A 17861-nucleotide genomic window follows, 5' to 3' on the forward strand; every position below is an offset into this window, starting at 1 on the left:
ATGTCTAAACTACAGTTGTTACGTGTGAAAACGGAAAGAATAAAGACAGGACAAAGTGATCTTCTGTCAGAAGATGGGAATAAAAGGCAGGATCATGTGGACAACACTTTTAGGAAAGCAAAGCAACGCAGAATAATAGATGCACAATTTTATTTTGTAAAACCTTCAGTGTAAATTAAGTTGGATTTTAGTTGAATGTTGATGTAATGATTAGACTATTTTAGGCTATTATTTAGAGAGAGAAATATGATGGTGCATCTAGTGATGAAAGCTCTTTAGAAGTATTTGTTTGGTATTTGAAGAACTATGTAGAATAGGTTCGTATGTAGACCTACTGATAGCTACCTGTAGTTCTATCTAATTAAACAAACTCTTTAGGCTAACAGTGATCGCTGAAAAGTACATTTCCTGAAGAAAATGTGATGTGCTAGCTAGCTTGTTTTAAAGTATGTATGGTTTTGAAATAAGTTATAGTAGTGGTAGTGTCTACAGTATTAATTCATGGTGAATAGTTATAGTTGAACATGTAGGTCGATGAAAATATTGATTGATTGATTGGTTCATAGGATAGGATAACCTGAACATGTGAACGTTGGTTTGTTGTCTCTAGCTTAAACAGTTCAAGAGTTGCAATTATTGTTGATGGATATTATACTGTATGCTAATGTGGCACATTTAAGTATTTATTTTACAGTGTGCCTTCAGAAAGTATTCACAATTTAATTTAAAATATGTAGAATCTATAAGAATAGAAAGGTTCAGAACGTTTGTGAAACATCACAGCACAGTTGAAAAATGTATGGAAAATATAAATAAAAACTGGATGGTGTTCAGAGATAGATGGGAGGGGTTGAGTGGAGCTGAAGGAATGGGACTAAAAACCATCAAAAGATAACTATTGTAAAATATACTGTGCCCGCGAACTGTATATAGTATGTATAAGCTGGAAGTAGAATCCTACGTTTTGTTGTCCATTAGTTTACTCCAATTAGGGAAGGGTTAGGGGAAAATAAAAAATGTAAAATATAAAAATATATTTTATGTATATATTTAAAAAAACAAATGTATATGGTGGATTGGAAATGAGGCAATTAAATTGATGGAAATCACAATCGATCTGTGATATTAAAGCTGATCTACCCCTTCATTAAAAATAATAATAATAAAGTATTCACACTTGTCTTTTTCCACATTTTGTTGTGTCACAGCCTGAATTTATAATAGATTAAATTGAGATTTTGTGTAGTTGGTCTACACACAATACCTCATAATGGAAAAGTGGAATTATGTTTACTACTAAGTCATTTAAAACGAAAAGCTGAAATGTCTTGAGCCAATAACTATTCAACCCCTTTGTTATGGCAAGTATAAATAAGTTCATGAGTAAAAATGTGCTTCACGTGTCACGTAATAAGTTGCATGGGCTCATCTCAGTGTGCAATAATAGTGTTTAACATGATTTTTGAATGACTACCTCATCTCAGTACCCCACACATACAATTATCTGTAAGGTCCCTCAATTGAGCAGTGAATTTCAAACACAGATTCAACCACAAAGACCAGGGAGGTTATCCAATGCCTTGCAAAGCAGTGCACCTATTGGTAGAGCGTGGTGAAGTTATTAATTACACTTTGGATGGTGTATCAATACATCCAGTCACTACAAAGATACACTCATCCTTTATAACTTAGTTGCCGGAGCGGAAGGTAACCGCTCAGGGATTGCACCATGAGGCTAATGGTGGTTTTAAAACTGTTACAGAGTTTAATGGCTGTGATAGGAGAAAACTGACGATGCCTCAACAACGTGGTAGTTACTCCACTAAACTAACCTAAATGAAAAGAAGGAAGTCTGTACAGAATAAAAATAATCCAAAACATGCGTCCTGTTTGCAATAAGGCACTAAAGTAAAACTGCAAAAAATGTGGCAAAGACATTAACTTTATTTCCTGAATAGAAAGTGTTATGTTTGGCACAAATCCAATACAACATATCACTGAGTACCACTTTTCATATTTTCAAGTATGGTGGTGGCTGCATCATGTTATGGGAATAAACGTAGTAGAGCTAAGCACAGGCAAAATCCTAGGGGAAAATCTGGTTCAGTCTGCTTTCTAACAGACACTGGGAGACAAATACCTTTTAACTGGACAATAACCTAAAACACATGGCCAAATATACACTCGAGTTGCTTACCAAGATGACATTAAATGTTCCTGAGTGGCCTAGTTACTGTTTTTGCTTAAATCGTCTTGAAAATCTATGGCAAGACTTGAAAATGGCTGTTTAACAATGATCAACAACCAACTTGACAGAGCATGAATAATTTAAAAAAGTACAATGTCCAAATATTGTACAATCCAGGTGTGTAAAGCTCTTAGAGCTGTAATTGCTGCCAAAGGTGATTCTAACATGTATTGTCTCAGGGGGTTTAATACCTATATAATCAAGGCAATGGGTGAAGAATCTCAAATATAATATATATTTGGATTTGTTTAACACTTTTTTGGTTACTACATGATTGCATATGTGTGATTTCATAGTTGTGATGTCTTCACTATTATTATTATTATATAATGTAGAAAATAGTCAAAATAAAGAAAAAGCCTTGAATGAGTAGGTGTGTCCAAACTTTTGACTGGTACTGTACAGTCGTGGCTAAAAGTTTTGAGAATGACACAAATATTAATTTTCACAAAGTCTGCTGCCTCAGTTTGTATGATGGCAATTTGCATATACTCCAGAATGTTATGAAGAGTGTTCAGATGAATTGCAAAGTCCCTCTTTGCTATGCGAATGAACTGAATCCCAAAAAACATTTCCACTGCATTTCAGCCCTGCCACAAAAGGACCAGCTGACATCATGTCAGTGATTCTCTCGTTAACACAGGTGTGAGTGTTGACGAGGACAAGGCTGGAGATCACTCTGTCATGCTGATTGAGTTTGAATAACAGACTGGAAGCTTCAAAAGGCAGGGTGGTGCTTGGAATCATTGTTCTTCCTCTGTCAAACATGGTTACCTGCAAGGAAACATGTGCCGTCATCATTGCTTTGCACAGAAAAGGCTTCACTGGCAAGGATATTGCTGCCAGTAAGATTGCACCTAAATCAACCATTTATCGGATCATCAAGAACTTCAAGGAGAGCGGTTCAATTGTTGTGAAGAAGGCTTCAGGGCGCCCAAGAAAGTCCAGCAAGCGCCAGGACCGTCTCCTAAAGTTGATTCAGCTGCGGGATCGGGGCACCACCAGTACAGAGCTTGTTCAGGATAGGCAGCAGGCAGGTGTGAGTGCATCTGCACGCACAGTGAGGCGAAGACTTTTGGAGGATGGCCTGGTGTCAAGAAGCCAAAGAAGCCACTTCTCTCCAGGAAAAACATCAGGGACAGACTGATATCCTGCAAAAGGTACAGGGATTGGACTGCTGAGGACTGGGGTAAAGTCATTTTCTCTGATGAATCCCCTTTCCAATTGTTTGGGGCATGCCATTCATGTGTGGGGTTGCTTCTCAGCAAAGGGAGTGGGCTCACTCTCAATTCTGCCTTAGAACACAGCCATGAATAAAGAATGGTACCAACACATCCTCCGAGAGCAACTTCTCCCCACCGTCCAGGAACAGTTTGGTGACGAACAATGCCCTTTCCAGCCATAAGGCAAAAGTGATAACTAAGTGGCTCGGGGAACAAAACATTGATACTCCCCAGACCTTAATCCCATTGAGAAGTTGTGGTCAATCCTCAAGAGGCGGGTGGACAAACAAAAACCCACAAATTCTGACAAACTCCAAGCATTGATTATGCAAGAATGAGCTGCCATCAGTTGGGATGTGGCCCTGAAGTTAATTGACGCATGCCAGGGCGGATTGCAGAGGTCTTGAAAAAGAAGAGTCAACATTGCAAATATTGACTATTTGCATCAACTTCATGTAATTGTCACTAAAAGCCTTTGACACTTATAAAATGCTTGTAATTATACTTCAGTATTCCATAGTAACATCTGACAAAAATATCTAAAGACACTGAAGCAGCAAACTTTGTGGAAATTAATATTTGTGTCATTCTCAAAACTTTTGGCCACGACTGTATATACTTTTTTTAGTGTTCAAATTTTTCTTCCACTTTGACATTACAGACTATTTCGTGTGGATCGTTGATGAAAAAAGGCAATTCAATTCATTTTAATCTCACCTTGTAACACAACAAAATGTGGAATAAGTGGAGTGTGAATACTTTGTGAAGTCACTTTATAGTACAGACAAGAGCTAGACCAGTGCTAGTGTGAACCAGATTTATCTAATTATGCACAGGACCAGATCAAACCAGCGCTACTGCAGACCAGAGCAGTAGTTTGGTCAGTAGTTGTGGTCACTACAGTTTTTGCATGTGAAAACTGAAAGAAGTGCAATGAGAAGACATCGGGTGAAATATGAAGCGAATGAACTAAGACAGCTTCGCTCTATTCAATCAGAGCAGCAAGATCAATTGTACAGCCCTCCCTTCTCTTTACAGACAGGCTAACTAGCCAGTTGAGTTATTTAGAGCGCAGGGCACGATCCTGAGAAGGAGGATGATGCGCTGTTGCCTTGAATGTCTCCCTGTAGCTACTTTCTTGGTGTTCCTAATTTTTCACCATCATTACACTATTGTTCTAAATTCAATTACCTTCTTCATCCTCATCATACTTTTTGCCTGTGCTGCCACATGCGCTTCTCTGTGTGTGTGAGTATCCATTGCAACGGCTCCATTTGGGCTGCTCAATGATGAGACATGAGAGAGCTGCTTTAGCTAGCTACTTTTCGTCACTCTAAACTCTGACAAACAGCTGTAACTTCTGATTGGTATGAGATAATTATGTTTTGGCTCTAGCAGAGAAGTAGACCAAGATGTCTGAAGTGCTGTGTTAATTTGGTTACTAAAACAGCTGTATCGTTAGATTGGTTGCAGATATTTTTGTTCCAATTTCAGATTTGAATAGCAGGAAAATAGACCAGATGTCATACCCTCTAACTTTTTCTTGAAGTCGTTGCATTTACTGTGAATGGAATGTTGGAAGTGATAATGTCACAATGGGACCTTTAGAATGTAGAGGGAATTCCATGCAAGTGGATGAAGATGGACAAAACGGACCAAAAGCTTAATATTTTAAAAAGTATAAAAGATATCAAAAAGTTGTATACAAGCACACTCTTACAGACCGGTCTACACATTTGAAAGTTTGAATGACGTTTATAGCTTAAATAGTGTAAGATGAATAGCGTTCCTAATAATAATAATAATAAGTATGATGAAGATTTAAAGGGGAGAGTTTTGCTTCGCAACCCCAATACAAATATGAGCTAAGAAAGGGCTTCATGTTTGTAGAGTTACTATTTCCTTAACATTTGTACATGGAAGCACAGCCGCGAGCTGCCCAGTGACACGAGCCTACCAGACGAGCTAGATTACTTCTATGCTCGCTTCAAGGCAATTAACACTGAAACATGCATGAGAGCATCGGCTGTTCCGGACGATTGTGTGATCACGCCGTAGTCAATGTGAATAAGACCTATAAAGAGGTCAACATTCACAAGGCCGCAGGGCCAGACGGATTACCAGGACGTGTACTCCGAGCATGCGCTGACCAACTGGTCAACAAGTGTCTTCACTGACATTTTCAACTTTTCCCTGACTGATTCTGTAATACCAACATGTTTCAAGCAGACCACCATAGTCCCTGTGCCCAAGAACACTAAGGCAACCTGCCTAAATGACTACCGACCCGTAGCACTCACGTCTGTAGCCATGAAGTGCTTTGAAAGGCTGGTCATGGCTCACATCAACACCATTATCCCAGAAACCCTAGACCCACTCCAATTTGCATACCGCCCCAACAGATTCACAGATGATGCAATCTCTATTGCACTCAACACTGCCCTTTCCCATCTGGACAAAAGGAACACCGATGTGAGAATGCTATTCATTGACTACAGCTCAGCATTCAACACCATAGTGCTCTCTAAGCTCATCAATAAGCTAAGGACACTAGGACTAAACACCTCCCTCTGCAACTGGATCCTGAACTTCCTGATAGGCCGCCCCCAGGTGGTAAGGGTAGGTAACAACACATTCGCCATGCTGATCCTCAACACGGGGGCCCCTCAGGGGTGCGTGCTTATTGCCCTCCTGTACTCCCTGTGCACTCATGACTGCATGGCCAGGCACGACTCCAACACCAGCGTCAAGTTGCCGATGACACAACAGTGGTAGGCCTGATCACCGACAACGATGAGACAGCCTATAGGGAGGAGGTCAGAGACCTGGCTGTGTGGTGCCAGGACAACACCCTCTCCCTCAACGTGATCAACACAAAGGAGATGATTGTGGACTGAAGGAAAAGGAGGACAGAGCACACCCTCATTCTCATCGACAGGGCTGTAGTGGAGCAGATTGAGAGCTTCAAGTTCCTTGGTGTCCACATTACCAACAAACTATCATGGTCCAAACACTAAGACAGTCGTGAAGAGGGCACGACAAAGCCTATTCCCCCTAAAGGAGACATGGGTCCTCAGATCCTCAAAAGGTCATTCAGCTGCACCATCGAGAGCATCCTGACTGGTTACATCACTGCCTGGTATGGCAACTGCTCGGCCTCCGACCACAAGGCACTAGTGCGTTCGGCCCAGTACATCACTGGGGCCAAGCTTCCTGCCATCCAGGACCTCTATACCAGGGGATGTCAGAGGAAGGCCCTAAACATTGTCAAGGACTCCAGCCACCCTAGTCAAGGGCTACCTAGACCCCTCTTTTACGCTGCTGCTACTCTCTGTTTATTATCTATGCATAGTCACTTTAATAACTCTACCTACATGTACATATTACCTCAATTACCTCGACTAACCGTTGTGCCCCAGCATATTGACTCTGTACCAGTATCATCTGAATATAACCTTGCTATTGCTACTTTACTGCTGCTGTTTATTTATTTCTTACTTTTATTATCAATTTTTTGTTGGTTAAGGGCTTGCAAGTAAGCATTTCACTGTAAGGTCTACACCTGTTGTATTCGGCGCATGTGACAAATACAATTTGATTTGATTTGACTTACTTTTTATTATTACTCATTAATTATCTATTTTATGTATGTGAGTGTAATTATTTGTCTTTCAGATGGGGGTGGTTGATGCCTGGGTGGGTAGGGCCTCCACTCTAAGTTGCTAACTCTTGCTGATCGAACAGCAGCTTGTGAACATCTTGATCCAGTCATTTGTAGCCTTGGTGGGAGATCTACAGTGGGGTACTCCAGATGTTTGATCTCTTCATTCCAGACTTGGCTTCATCCACTGAGAGCGCCTCCTGCTTATTGTGCACTTCTGTCAGACCTGAATTTGTATTTTCTTATTACATGCCCTTTTAAGCTGTGCTACTGATCCAAGCCCAGCTTTCAGAACAAAGGCTCACACTCCATCCAACCAGAACCCTACTGGGATGATTGACGTCTGAAAGGGATGTTGATGAATGAAACTGACGCTAGGAGATAAAAAAATAAGTGTGTCTATGGAGGGAAGGAGGGGATGATGGAGGAGGGCGATGGACAGAAAAACAGAAAGACACAGATGGACAGACAGACAGACAGACAGACAGACAGACAGACAGACAGACAGACAGACGCGTAACCCCACACACAAACATACATCACATGCAGTATGTACAGTACATCACAAGAGGTTAAACAAGGGAAGGGAATGTACTTTTTTACAGCCTCATATTATTTATGAAAAGCATGAATATTAAAGTTACAGCTGTGTGTCTTTGTTCCTTCAGAATGATGCATTGGGCAGGCCGCATTGAGAAGGAGCTGGAGAAGACTATACAGTTGGTCACTGGAACCCAGCAGATAAGAGGGGTAAGTACTGGGAACTGTACTTCATTTGAGGTTTAAGATCATATCTGATCCCATGCATCTACTGCAGAGGTAGCCTGCAGAGTTCTGTCATACTATCCAGGTCTGTTCCCAAACAATTCGAGCTTTTACTCTTAAAAATGCACCTTTCCAGAAACAAGTCTCTCACAGTTGCCACTGGTTATAGACCCCCTTCAGCCCCCAGCTGTGTCCTGGACACCATATGTGAATTGATTTCCCACCATCTATCTTCAGAGTTCGTACTGTTAGGTGACCTTAACCTGAATATGCTTAACACCCCGGACGTCCTACAATCTAAGCTAGACGCCCTCAATCTCACACAAATTATCAAGGAACCTACCAGGTACAACCCTAAATCCGTAACCATGGGCACCCTCTTAGATATCATCCTGACCAACTTGCCTTCTAAATACACCTCTGCTGTCTTCAACCAGGATCTCAGCGATCACTGCCTCATTGCCTGCGTCCGTAATGGGTCCGCGGTCAAATAACCACCCCTCATCACTGTCAAACGCTCCCTAAAACACTTCAGCGAGCAGGCCTTTCTAATCGACCTAGCTCGGGTATCCTGGAAGGATATTGACCTCATCCCGTCAGTAGAGGATGCCTGGTTATTCTTTAAAAGTTCTTTCCTAACCATCTTAAAAAGCATGCTCCATTCAAAATGTAGAACTAAGAACAGATATACCCCTTGGTTAACCCCAGACTTGACTGCCCTTGACCATCGAATAGCCCCCGCGATATGCAACTTTTCAGGAAAGTCAGAAACCAATATACACATAGTCAGTTAGGAAATCTAAGGCTAGCTTTTTCAAACAGAAATTTGCATCCTGTAGCACAAATTCCAAAACATTTTGGGACACTGTAAAGTCCATGGAGAATAAGAGCACCTCTTCCCAGCTGCCCACTGCACTGAGTCTAGCCTCTCTGGGATAGGGGGCAGAATTTTCACGTCCGGATGAAAAGCGTGCCCAAAGTAAACTGCCTGCTACTCAGGCCCAGAAGCTAGGATATGCATATTATTAGTAGATTTGGATAGAAAACACTCTGAAGTTTCTAATACTGTTTTAATAATGTCTGTGAGTATAACAGAACTGATTTGGCAGAAGAAACCCAGAGCACAATCCATCCAGGGAATAATTTTTTTGAGGTCAATCTGTTTTCCATTATTTTTCTATGGCAAGCCCGTTTTAATAGAAATATGATTGCAATTCCTATGGCTTCCACTAGGTGTCAACAGTCTTTAGAAATTGGTTGATGTTTTTCCTTTGAGTAATGAAGAAGTAGCCCTTTCCTTTCTGGAAGTCGAGCCAAGTGGACTTTTTTGTTTGGGGCGCACGACCTGAAGCTTGCTCCACTTTGATTTTATCCGCTATTGAACACAGTTTATCCCGTCTTAAATTTGATCGATTATTTACATTTTAAAATATCTAAAGTTGGATTAGGAAAGTTGTTTGAAATGTTTGGAACAAGATTACAGGTAATTTATTAGATCATTTGTAGTCATGTTGGTCGAGTTGGAACCAGTGTTTTTCTGAATCAAACGCGCCAAATAAATGGACATTTTGGGGATATAACGACGGAATTAATTGAACAAAAGGACCTTTTGTGATGGGCCATATTGGAGTGCCAACAGAAGAAGATCTTCAAAGGTAAGGCATGAATTATATAGTTATTTCTGAGTTTTGAGTTGCGCCTGGCGGGTTGAAATATGATTGTCATGTGTTTGTTTGATAGGGTGCTGTCCTCAGATAATAGCATGGTTTGAGTTCGCTGTAAAGTCTTTTTGAAATTTGACATGGTGGCTGGATTAACAAGAAGTTAAGCTTTATTTTGGTGTATTGCACTTGTGATTGTGTGAAAGTTAAATATTTCTAATAATTACATTTTAATTTGGCGCTCTGCCATTTCACCGGATGTTGTCAAATCGTTCCCGCTAACAAGATTTGATCCATAAGAAGTTTAACAAACACTGTCACCACCGATAAATCTACGATAATCGATAATTTCAATAAGCATCTTTCTACGGCTGGCCATGCTTTCCACCTGGCTACACCTACCCCGGCCAACAGTATTGCCCCCCCTGCAGCAACTTGCCCAAGCGTCCCCGCTTCTCCTTTACCCAAATCCAGGCAGCTGATGTTCTGAAAAAGCTGCAAAATCTGGATCCCTACAAATCAGCTGGGCTAGACAATCTGGACCCTCTCTTTCTAAAATGATCTGCTGAAAATGTTGCAACCCCTATTACTAGCCTGTTCAACTTCTCTTTCGTATCATCTGAGATTCCCAAAAATTGCAAAGCTGCCACGGTCATCCCTCTCTTCAAAGGGGGAGACACTCTAGACCCAAACTGTTACAGACCTATGTTCATCCCGCCCTGCCTTTCTAAGGTCTTCGAAAGCCAAGTTAACAAACAGATTACCGACCATTCTGAATCCCACTGTACCTTCTCCGCTATGCAATCTGGTTTCAGAGCTGGTCATGGGTGCACCTCAGCCACGCTCAAGGTCCTAAACGATATCATAACCACCATCGATAAGAGACATTACTGTGCAGCCGTCTTCATCGACCTGGCCAAGGCTTTCGACTCTGTCAATCACAACATTCTTATCGGCAGAATCAACAGCCTTGGTTTCTCAAATGATTGCCTCGCCTGGTTCACCAACTACTTCTCTGATAGAGTTCAGTGTGTCAAACCGGACGGTTCTGGCTTGGAATATTTGGACAACTACAAATACCTAGGTGTCTGTTTAGACTGTAAACACTCCTTCCAGACTCACATTAAGCATCTCCAATCCAAAATTAAATCTAGAATTGGCTTCCTATTTCACAACAAAGCAACCTTCACTCATGCTGCCAAACATACCCTAAACTGACCATCCTACCGATCCTCGACTTTGGCGATGTGATTTACAAAATAGCCTCCAACACTCTACTCAACAAATTGGATGCAGTCTATCACAGTGCCATCTGTTTTGTCACCAACCCCCATATACTACCCACCACTGTGACCTGTATGCTCTCGTTGGCTGGCCCTCGCTTCATACTCGCTGCAAAACCCACTGGCTCCAGGTCATCTACAAGTCTCTGCTAGGTAAAGCCCCGCCTTATCTCAGGTCACTGGTCACCATAGCAGCACCCACCCGTAGCACACTCTCCAGCAGGTATATCTCACTGGTCACCCTCAAAGCCAATTCTTCCTTTGGCCGCCTTTCCTTCCAGTTCTCTGCTGCCAATGACTGGAACAAATTGCAAAAAATCACTGAAGCTGGAGACTCATATCTCCCTCACTAGCTTTAAGCACCAGCTGTCAGAGCAGCTCACAGATCACTGCACCTGTACACAGCCCATCTGTAAATAGCCCATCCAACTACCTCATCCCCATACTGTATTTATTTATCTTGGTTCTTTGTACCCCAGTATCTCTACTTGCACATTCATTTTCTGCACATCTACCATCCCAGTGTTAAATTGCTATATTGTAATTACTTCGCCACCATGGGCTATTTATTGCCTTATCTCCCTTATCCTACCTCATTTGCACACACTGTATATAGACTTTTTCTACTGTATTATTGACTGTATGTTTGTTTATTCCATGTGTGTTGTTGTATGTGTCGAACTGCTTTGCTTTATCTTGGCCAGGTCACAGTTCTAAATGAGAACTTGTTCTCAACTAGCCTACCTGGTTAAATAAAGGTGAAATAAATGTAGATAATATACAAAAGTGAATTAAACAATGAAAATGAAGAGTAAACATTACACTCTCAGAAGTTCCAAAAGAATCAAGACATTTCAAATGTCATATTATATCTATATACAGTATTGTAACGATGTGCAAATGGTTAAAGTACAAAAGGAAAAAAAAAAAAAATGGGTGATGGCTTTTACTTTGTTTTGGAAGTTTTGGGAATCGCTTCCTTTTAGGTGGTTGTAGAATTTAGTAATCTATTTTCTGGTTTTGATAATTAGAGGGTATCGACCTAATTCTGCTCTGCATGCATTATTTGGTGTTTTACGTTGTACACTGAGAATATTTATGCAGAATTCTGCAAGCAGAGTCTCAATTTGGTGTTTGTCTCATTTTGTGAATTCTTGGTTGATGGCTGGACCCCAGACCTCACATCCATAAAGGGCAAACGGTATTTTTTAGCCAGATCCTAATTGGTAAGTCAAATTTTATGTTCCTTTTGATGGCATAGAAGGCCCTTCTTGTCTTGCCTCTCAGATCGTTCACAGCTTTGTGAAAGTTACCTGTGGCACTGATGTTTAGGCCAAGGTATGTATCGTTTTTTGTGTGCTCTAGGGCAACGATGTCTAGATGGAATTTGTATTTGTGTTCCTGGCGACTGGACCTTTTTTGGAACACCATTATTTTGGTCTTACTGAGATTTACTGTCAGGGCCCAGGTCTGGCAGAATCTGTGCAGAAGATCTAGGTGCAGCTGTACACACTCCTTGGTTGGTGACAGAAGCACCAGATCATCAGCAAATAGTAGACATTTGACTTCAGGTTCTAGTAGGGTGAGACGTTTGCTGCAGACGTTTGTGGTTGTTCATTTCTGTATTGCCAAATGAGGAGAGAGACAAACTTCACACACCAGTCAGAGTTATACTTAAACTACATCTTTAATAATAAGAGCTTTGCATTAGCAATGACTTTCAACAATTCACTATTTCTAATGAACCAGTGAGTGTCAACATAATGGCTACTGAGATCTTTTTTAGCAAAGATCCACCCCCCTAGTTGACATGACAAACCACAGATATTAGGAACTGTTCACAAAGAAAGACTTTTACTTGAGAGAGGAGTATCCCATAGCCAGATAGCATTCGCTATAAATTATCGTTCAGTTTGGTCCCTATTACGAGGTTCTAATCTCGTTCCTGGTACTTCATAGTACAAAAACACCAACTCATCCAATGGCATATATCAATTGTCAACTCTAGATACGCCAATCTCAAGTAAACCCCCTCTTGACCCCACTCCTGGACAAGCTCACTGAGGGGAGTGAGCCTCTAGGTCATACACTATCCCAGGATAAGTGTAAGATCAGAGAGGACATACGATGTTTCCAGACACTGCCATACACCTCCCCCCAATGGGAAAAGGAGGGAGTGACTGGCGCACAGACATTATGGAGACAAGTAATTGGTTCCCCATTAATCACGCCATCCCTTCACATGGTTTAAGAATAGGTAAAGACACATTCACATATGAAGACAATGTTCCATTCTGTCCTCTTCCCTTTCTGATATTCTGCATAGCACCAGGGACATGTGAAAGACAAGCCTGACCTCTACCCTCTCTGGGCCCCAAGTGACTGAGCCCTAGAGGGAAAAGTGCAACTGCCAACACTATAGTCCAAAGGGATACATTCTAATGACAAGTATCTCACATAAGCATATTATGCAAATAAAACATCTTAATTATCTATGTTACCCAACTAATTCTGATTCATCCATCACACGTTCTAGTGCCCTCGCCAATTTGTTGATGTATATGTTGAAGAGGGTGAGGCTTAAGCTGCATCCCTGTCTCATCCCACGGCACTGTGGGAAGAAATGTGTGTGTTTTTCGCCTATTTTAACCATGCACTTGTTGTTTGTGTACATGGATTTTATAATGTCTGTTTTTCCCCCCAACACCACTTTCTATCCATTTGTATAGCAGACCCTCATGCCAAATTGAGTCAAAGGATTTTTTGAAATCAACAAAGCATGAGAAGATATTGCCTTTGTTTTGGTTTGTTTGTTTGTCAATTAGGGTGTGCAGAGTGAATACTTGGTCTGCCGTATGATAATTTGGTTAAAAGCCAATTTGACATTTGCTCAGTACACTGTTTTCGCTGAGAAAATGTACGAGTCTGCTATTTATGGTAATGTAGAGGGTTTTCCCAGGGTTGCTGTTGACGCATACCCCACGGTAGTTATTGGGGTCAAATTTGTCTCCATATTTGTGGATTGGGGTGATCAGTCCTTGGTTCCAACTATTTGGGAAGATGCCAGAGCTAAGGATGATGTTAAAGAGTTTAAGTATTGTCAATTGTAATTTGTTGTCTGTATATTTGATCATTTCATTGAGGATACCATCAACACCACAGGCCTTTTTGTGTTGGATGGTTTTTATTTTGTCCTGTAGTTCTTTCAAGGTCATTGGATAATCCAGTGTGTTCTGGTCGTCTTTAATAGTTGATTCAAAGATTTGTATTTGATCATGTATATGTTTTTGCTGTTTGTTCTTTGTTATAGATCCAAAAAGATTGAAGTTTACCGATACATCTCCATTTTGGATAGACACACTGTAATTATTCATGTTGTTGTTTGTTTAGTGTTTTCCAATTTCCCCAGAATTGGCTAGAGTCTATGGATTCTTCAATTACATCGAGATGATTTCTGACGTACTGTACCTTCTTTTTCCGTAATGTATTTCTGTATTGTTTTAGTGATTCACCATAGTGAAGGCGTAGACTCAGGTTTTCTGGGTCTCTATGTTTTTGGTTGGACAGGTTTCTCAATTTCTTTCTTAGGTTTTTGCATTCTTCATCAAACCATTTGTCATTGTTGTTCATTTTCTTCGGTTTTTTGTTTGAAATTTTTAGATTTGACGGGGAAGCTGAGAGGTCAAGTATACTATTTAGATTTTCTACTGCCAACTTTACACCTTCACTATTACAGTGGAACATTTTGTCCGGGAAGTTGACTAAAAGGGATTGAATTTGTTGTTGCCTAATAGTTTTTTGGTAGGATTCCACACTACATTCCTTCCATCTATAGCATTTCTTAATGATAAAGTAGTCTACGGTACTACTGCCAAGAGATGAGCTATAGGTGTACCTACCATAGGAGTCCCCTCAAAGCCTCTCTCTCTCTCTCTCTCTCTCTCTCTCTCTCTCTCTCTCTCTCTCTCTCTCTCTCTCTCTCTCTCTCTCTCTCTCTCTCTCTCTCTCTCTCTCTCTCTCTCTCTCTCTCTCTCTCTCTCTATCTCTCTCTCTCTCTCTTTTTCTTTCTGTTTCTCTTTCTCTCTCTCTCTCTCTCTCTCTCTCTCTCTCTCTCTCTCTCTCTCTCTCTCTCTTTCTCTCTCTCTCTTTCTCTCTCTCTGTCTCTCTCTCTCTTTCTCTCTCTCTCTTTCTCTCTCTTTTTCTCTCTCTTTTTCTTTCTCTCTCTTTCTCTCTGTCACTCTCTTGCTCTCTCTATATATATTTCTCTCTCTCACAGCAACCTTTCAGAACAGAACAGATCAGATCACCGCAATGAGGATAATAATGAGGAAGAGGCAAACAGAAAATAGCATCCTCATTAGATGCTCTCTCTCTCTATTCTCTTTCTCTCTATTCTCTCTTTTTATTTTTATTTTCTATTCTCTCTTTCTCTCTCTCTCTCTCTCTTTCTCCTCTCTCTCTGTCGCTCTCTTGCTCTCTCTCTATCAATTCAATTCAATTCAATTCAAGGGGCTTTATTGGCATGGGAAACATGTGTTAACATTGCCAAAGCAAGTGAGGTAGACAATACACAAAAGTGAAACAAACAATGAAAATTAACAGTAAACATTACACATACAGAAGTTTCAAAACAATAAAGACATTACAAATGTCATATTATGTATATACAGTGTTGTAACAATGTACAAATGGTTAAAGCACACAAGTTAAAATAAATAACCATAAATATGGGTCTATCTCTATCTCTCTCACAGCAGAACAGATCAGATCACAGCAATGAGGGTAATAATGTGGAAGAGAGAAACAAAAGGAGCATCCTCATTAGATGCTCTCTCTCCCTATTCTCTCTCACTCTATTCTCTCTTTTTATTTTTATTTTCTATTCTCTCTCTCTCGCTCTATTCTCTCTTTTTATTTTTATTTTCTATTCTCTCTTTCTCTTTCTCTCTCTATTCTCTCTCTTCTCTATTCTCTATTTTTTTCTTCTGTTCTCTATTCTCTCTCTTTCTCTCTCTCTCTCTCTCTCTCTCTCTCTCTCTCTCTCTCTCTCTCTCTCTCTCTCTCTCTCTCTCTCTCTCTGAATCTAGGTCTACTGTTGTATTGCTTCTAGTCCAAATGGAATCAACACCAGCCGTGTGTTTACAGTATCTACAGTATGTACTGAACTTTAGAGACGACACACATCTGGCCTCCTGTGTATGAACTCTAGAGACGACACACATCTGGCCTCCTGTTTATGAACTCTAGAGACGACACACATCTGGCCTCCTGTTTCTGACTCTGTAGAGACGACACACATCTGGCCTCCTGTTTCTGTACTCTAGAGACGACACACATCTGGCCTCCTGTTTCTGTACTCTAGAGACAACACACATTTGAACTCCTGTTTCTGTACTCTAGAGACAACACACATCTGGCCTCCTGTTTATGAACTCTAGAGACGACACACATCTGGCCTCCTGTTTCTGATTCTGTAGAAACGACACACATCTGGCCTCCTGTTTCTGTACTCTAGAGACGACACACATCTGGCCTCCTGTTTCTGTACTCTAGAGACAACACACATTTGAACTCCTGTTTCTGTACTCTAGAGACAACACACATCTGGCCTCCTGTTTATGAACTCTAGAGACGACACACATCTGGCCTCCTGTTTCTGATTCTGTAGAAACGACACACATCTGGCCTCCTGTTTCTGTACTCTAGAGACGACACACATCTGGCCTCCTGTTTCTGTACTCTAGAGACGACACACATCTGGCCTCCTGTTTTTGTACTCTAGAGACGACACACATCTGGCCTCCTGTTTCTGTACTCTAGAGACGACACACATCTGGCCTCCTGTTTATGAACTCTAGAGACGACACACATCTGGCCTCCTGTTTATGAACTCTAGAGACGACACACATCTGGCCTACTGTTTCTGTACTCTAGAGACGACACACATCTGGCCTCCTGTTTATGAACTCTAGAGACGACACACATCTGGCCTCCTGTTTATGAACTCTAGAGACTACACACATCTGGCCTCCTGTTTCTGTACTCTAGAGACGACACACATCTGGCCTCCTGTTTCTGTACTCTAGAGAGGACATACATCTGTCCTCCTGTTTCTGTTTCTGTGTTCTAGAGACGACACACATCTGGCCTCCTGTTTCTGTTTCTGTACTCTAGAGACGACACACATCTGGCCTCCTGTTTCTGTTTCTGTATTCTAGAGACGACACACATCTGGCATCCTGTTTCTGTACTCTAAGGACGACACACATCTGTCCTCCTGTTTCTGTTTCTGTACTCTAGAGACAACACACATCTGGCCTCCTGTTTCTGTACTCTAGAGAGGACACACATCTGGCCTCCTGTTTCTGTACTCTAGAGAGGACACACATCTGGCCTCCTGTTTCTGTACTCTAGAGACGACACACATCTGGCCTCCTGTTTCTGTTTCTGTATTCTAGAGACGGCACACATCTGTCCTCCTGTTTCTGATTCTGTAGAGACGACACACATCTGGCCTCCTAGTTCTGTTTCTGTATTCTAGAGACGGCACACATCTGTCCTCCTGTTTCTGTTTCTGTATTCTAGAGACGACACACATCTGGCCTCCTGTTTCTGTTTCTGTACTCTAGAGACAACACACATCTGGCCTCCTGTTTCTGTACTCTAGAGAGGACACACATCTGGCCTCCTGTTTCTGTACTCTAGAGAGGACACACATCTGGCCCCCTGTTTCTGTACTCTAGAGACGACACACATCTGGCCTCCTGTTTCTGTATTCTAGAGACGGCACACATCTGTCCTCCTGTTTCTGATTCTGTAGAGACGACACACATCTGGCCTCCTGTTTCTGTACTCTAAGGACGACACACATCTGTCCTCCTGTTTCTGTTTCTGTACTCTAGAGACAACACACATCTGGCCTCCTGTTTCTGTACTCTAGAGAGGACACACATCTGGCCTCCTGTTTCTGTACTCTAGAGAGGACACACATCTGGCCTCCTGTTTCTGTACTCTAGAGAC

The 17861-nt window shown here is 41.4% G+C and overlaps 1 protein-coding gene across 6 annotated transcripts in view; it reads left to right on the top strand.

Annotated features, from left to right (window-relative positions):
• Positions 1-17861, top strand: part of LOC129851184 (voltage-dependent calcium channel subunit alpha-2/delta-2-like) — a 460295-nt gene that overhangs the window by 13033 nt on the left and 429401 nt on the right. For all 6 annotated transcript variants that reach the window (XM_055917548.1, XM_055917549.1, XM_055917550.1 and 3 more), the window contains exon 2: positions 7801-7882. In XM_055917548.1, coding sequence (XP_055773523.1) covers positions 7801-7882 — 82 coding nt within the window. The remainder of the gene's footprint in view (positions 1-7800; positions 7883-17861) is intronic.

This window comes from Salvelinus fontinalis, chromosome 3, assembly GCF_029448725.1.
Source record: "Salvelinus fontinalis isolate EN_2023a chromosome 3, ASM2944872v1, whole genome shotgun sequence".
NCBI lineage: Eukaryota > Metazoa > Chordata > Actinopteri > Salmoniformes > Salmonidae > Salvelinus > Salvelinus fontinalis.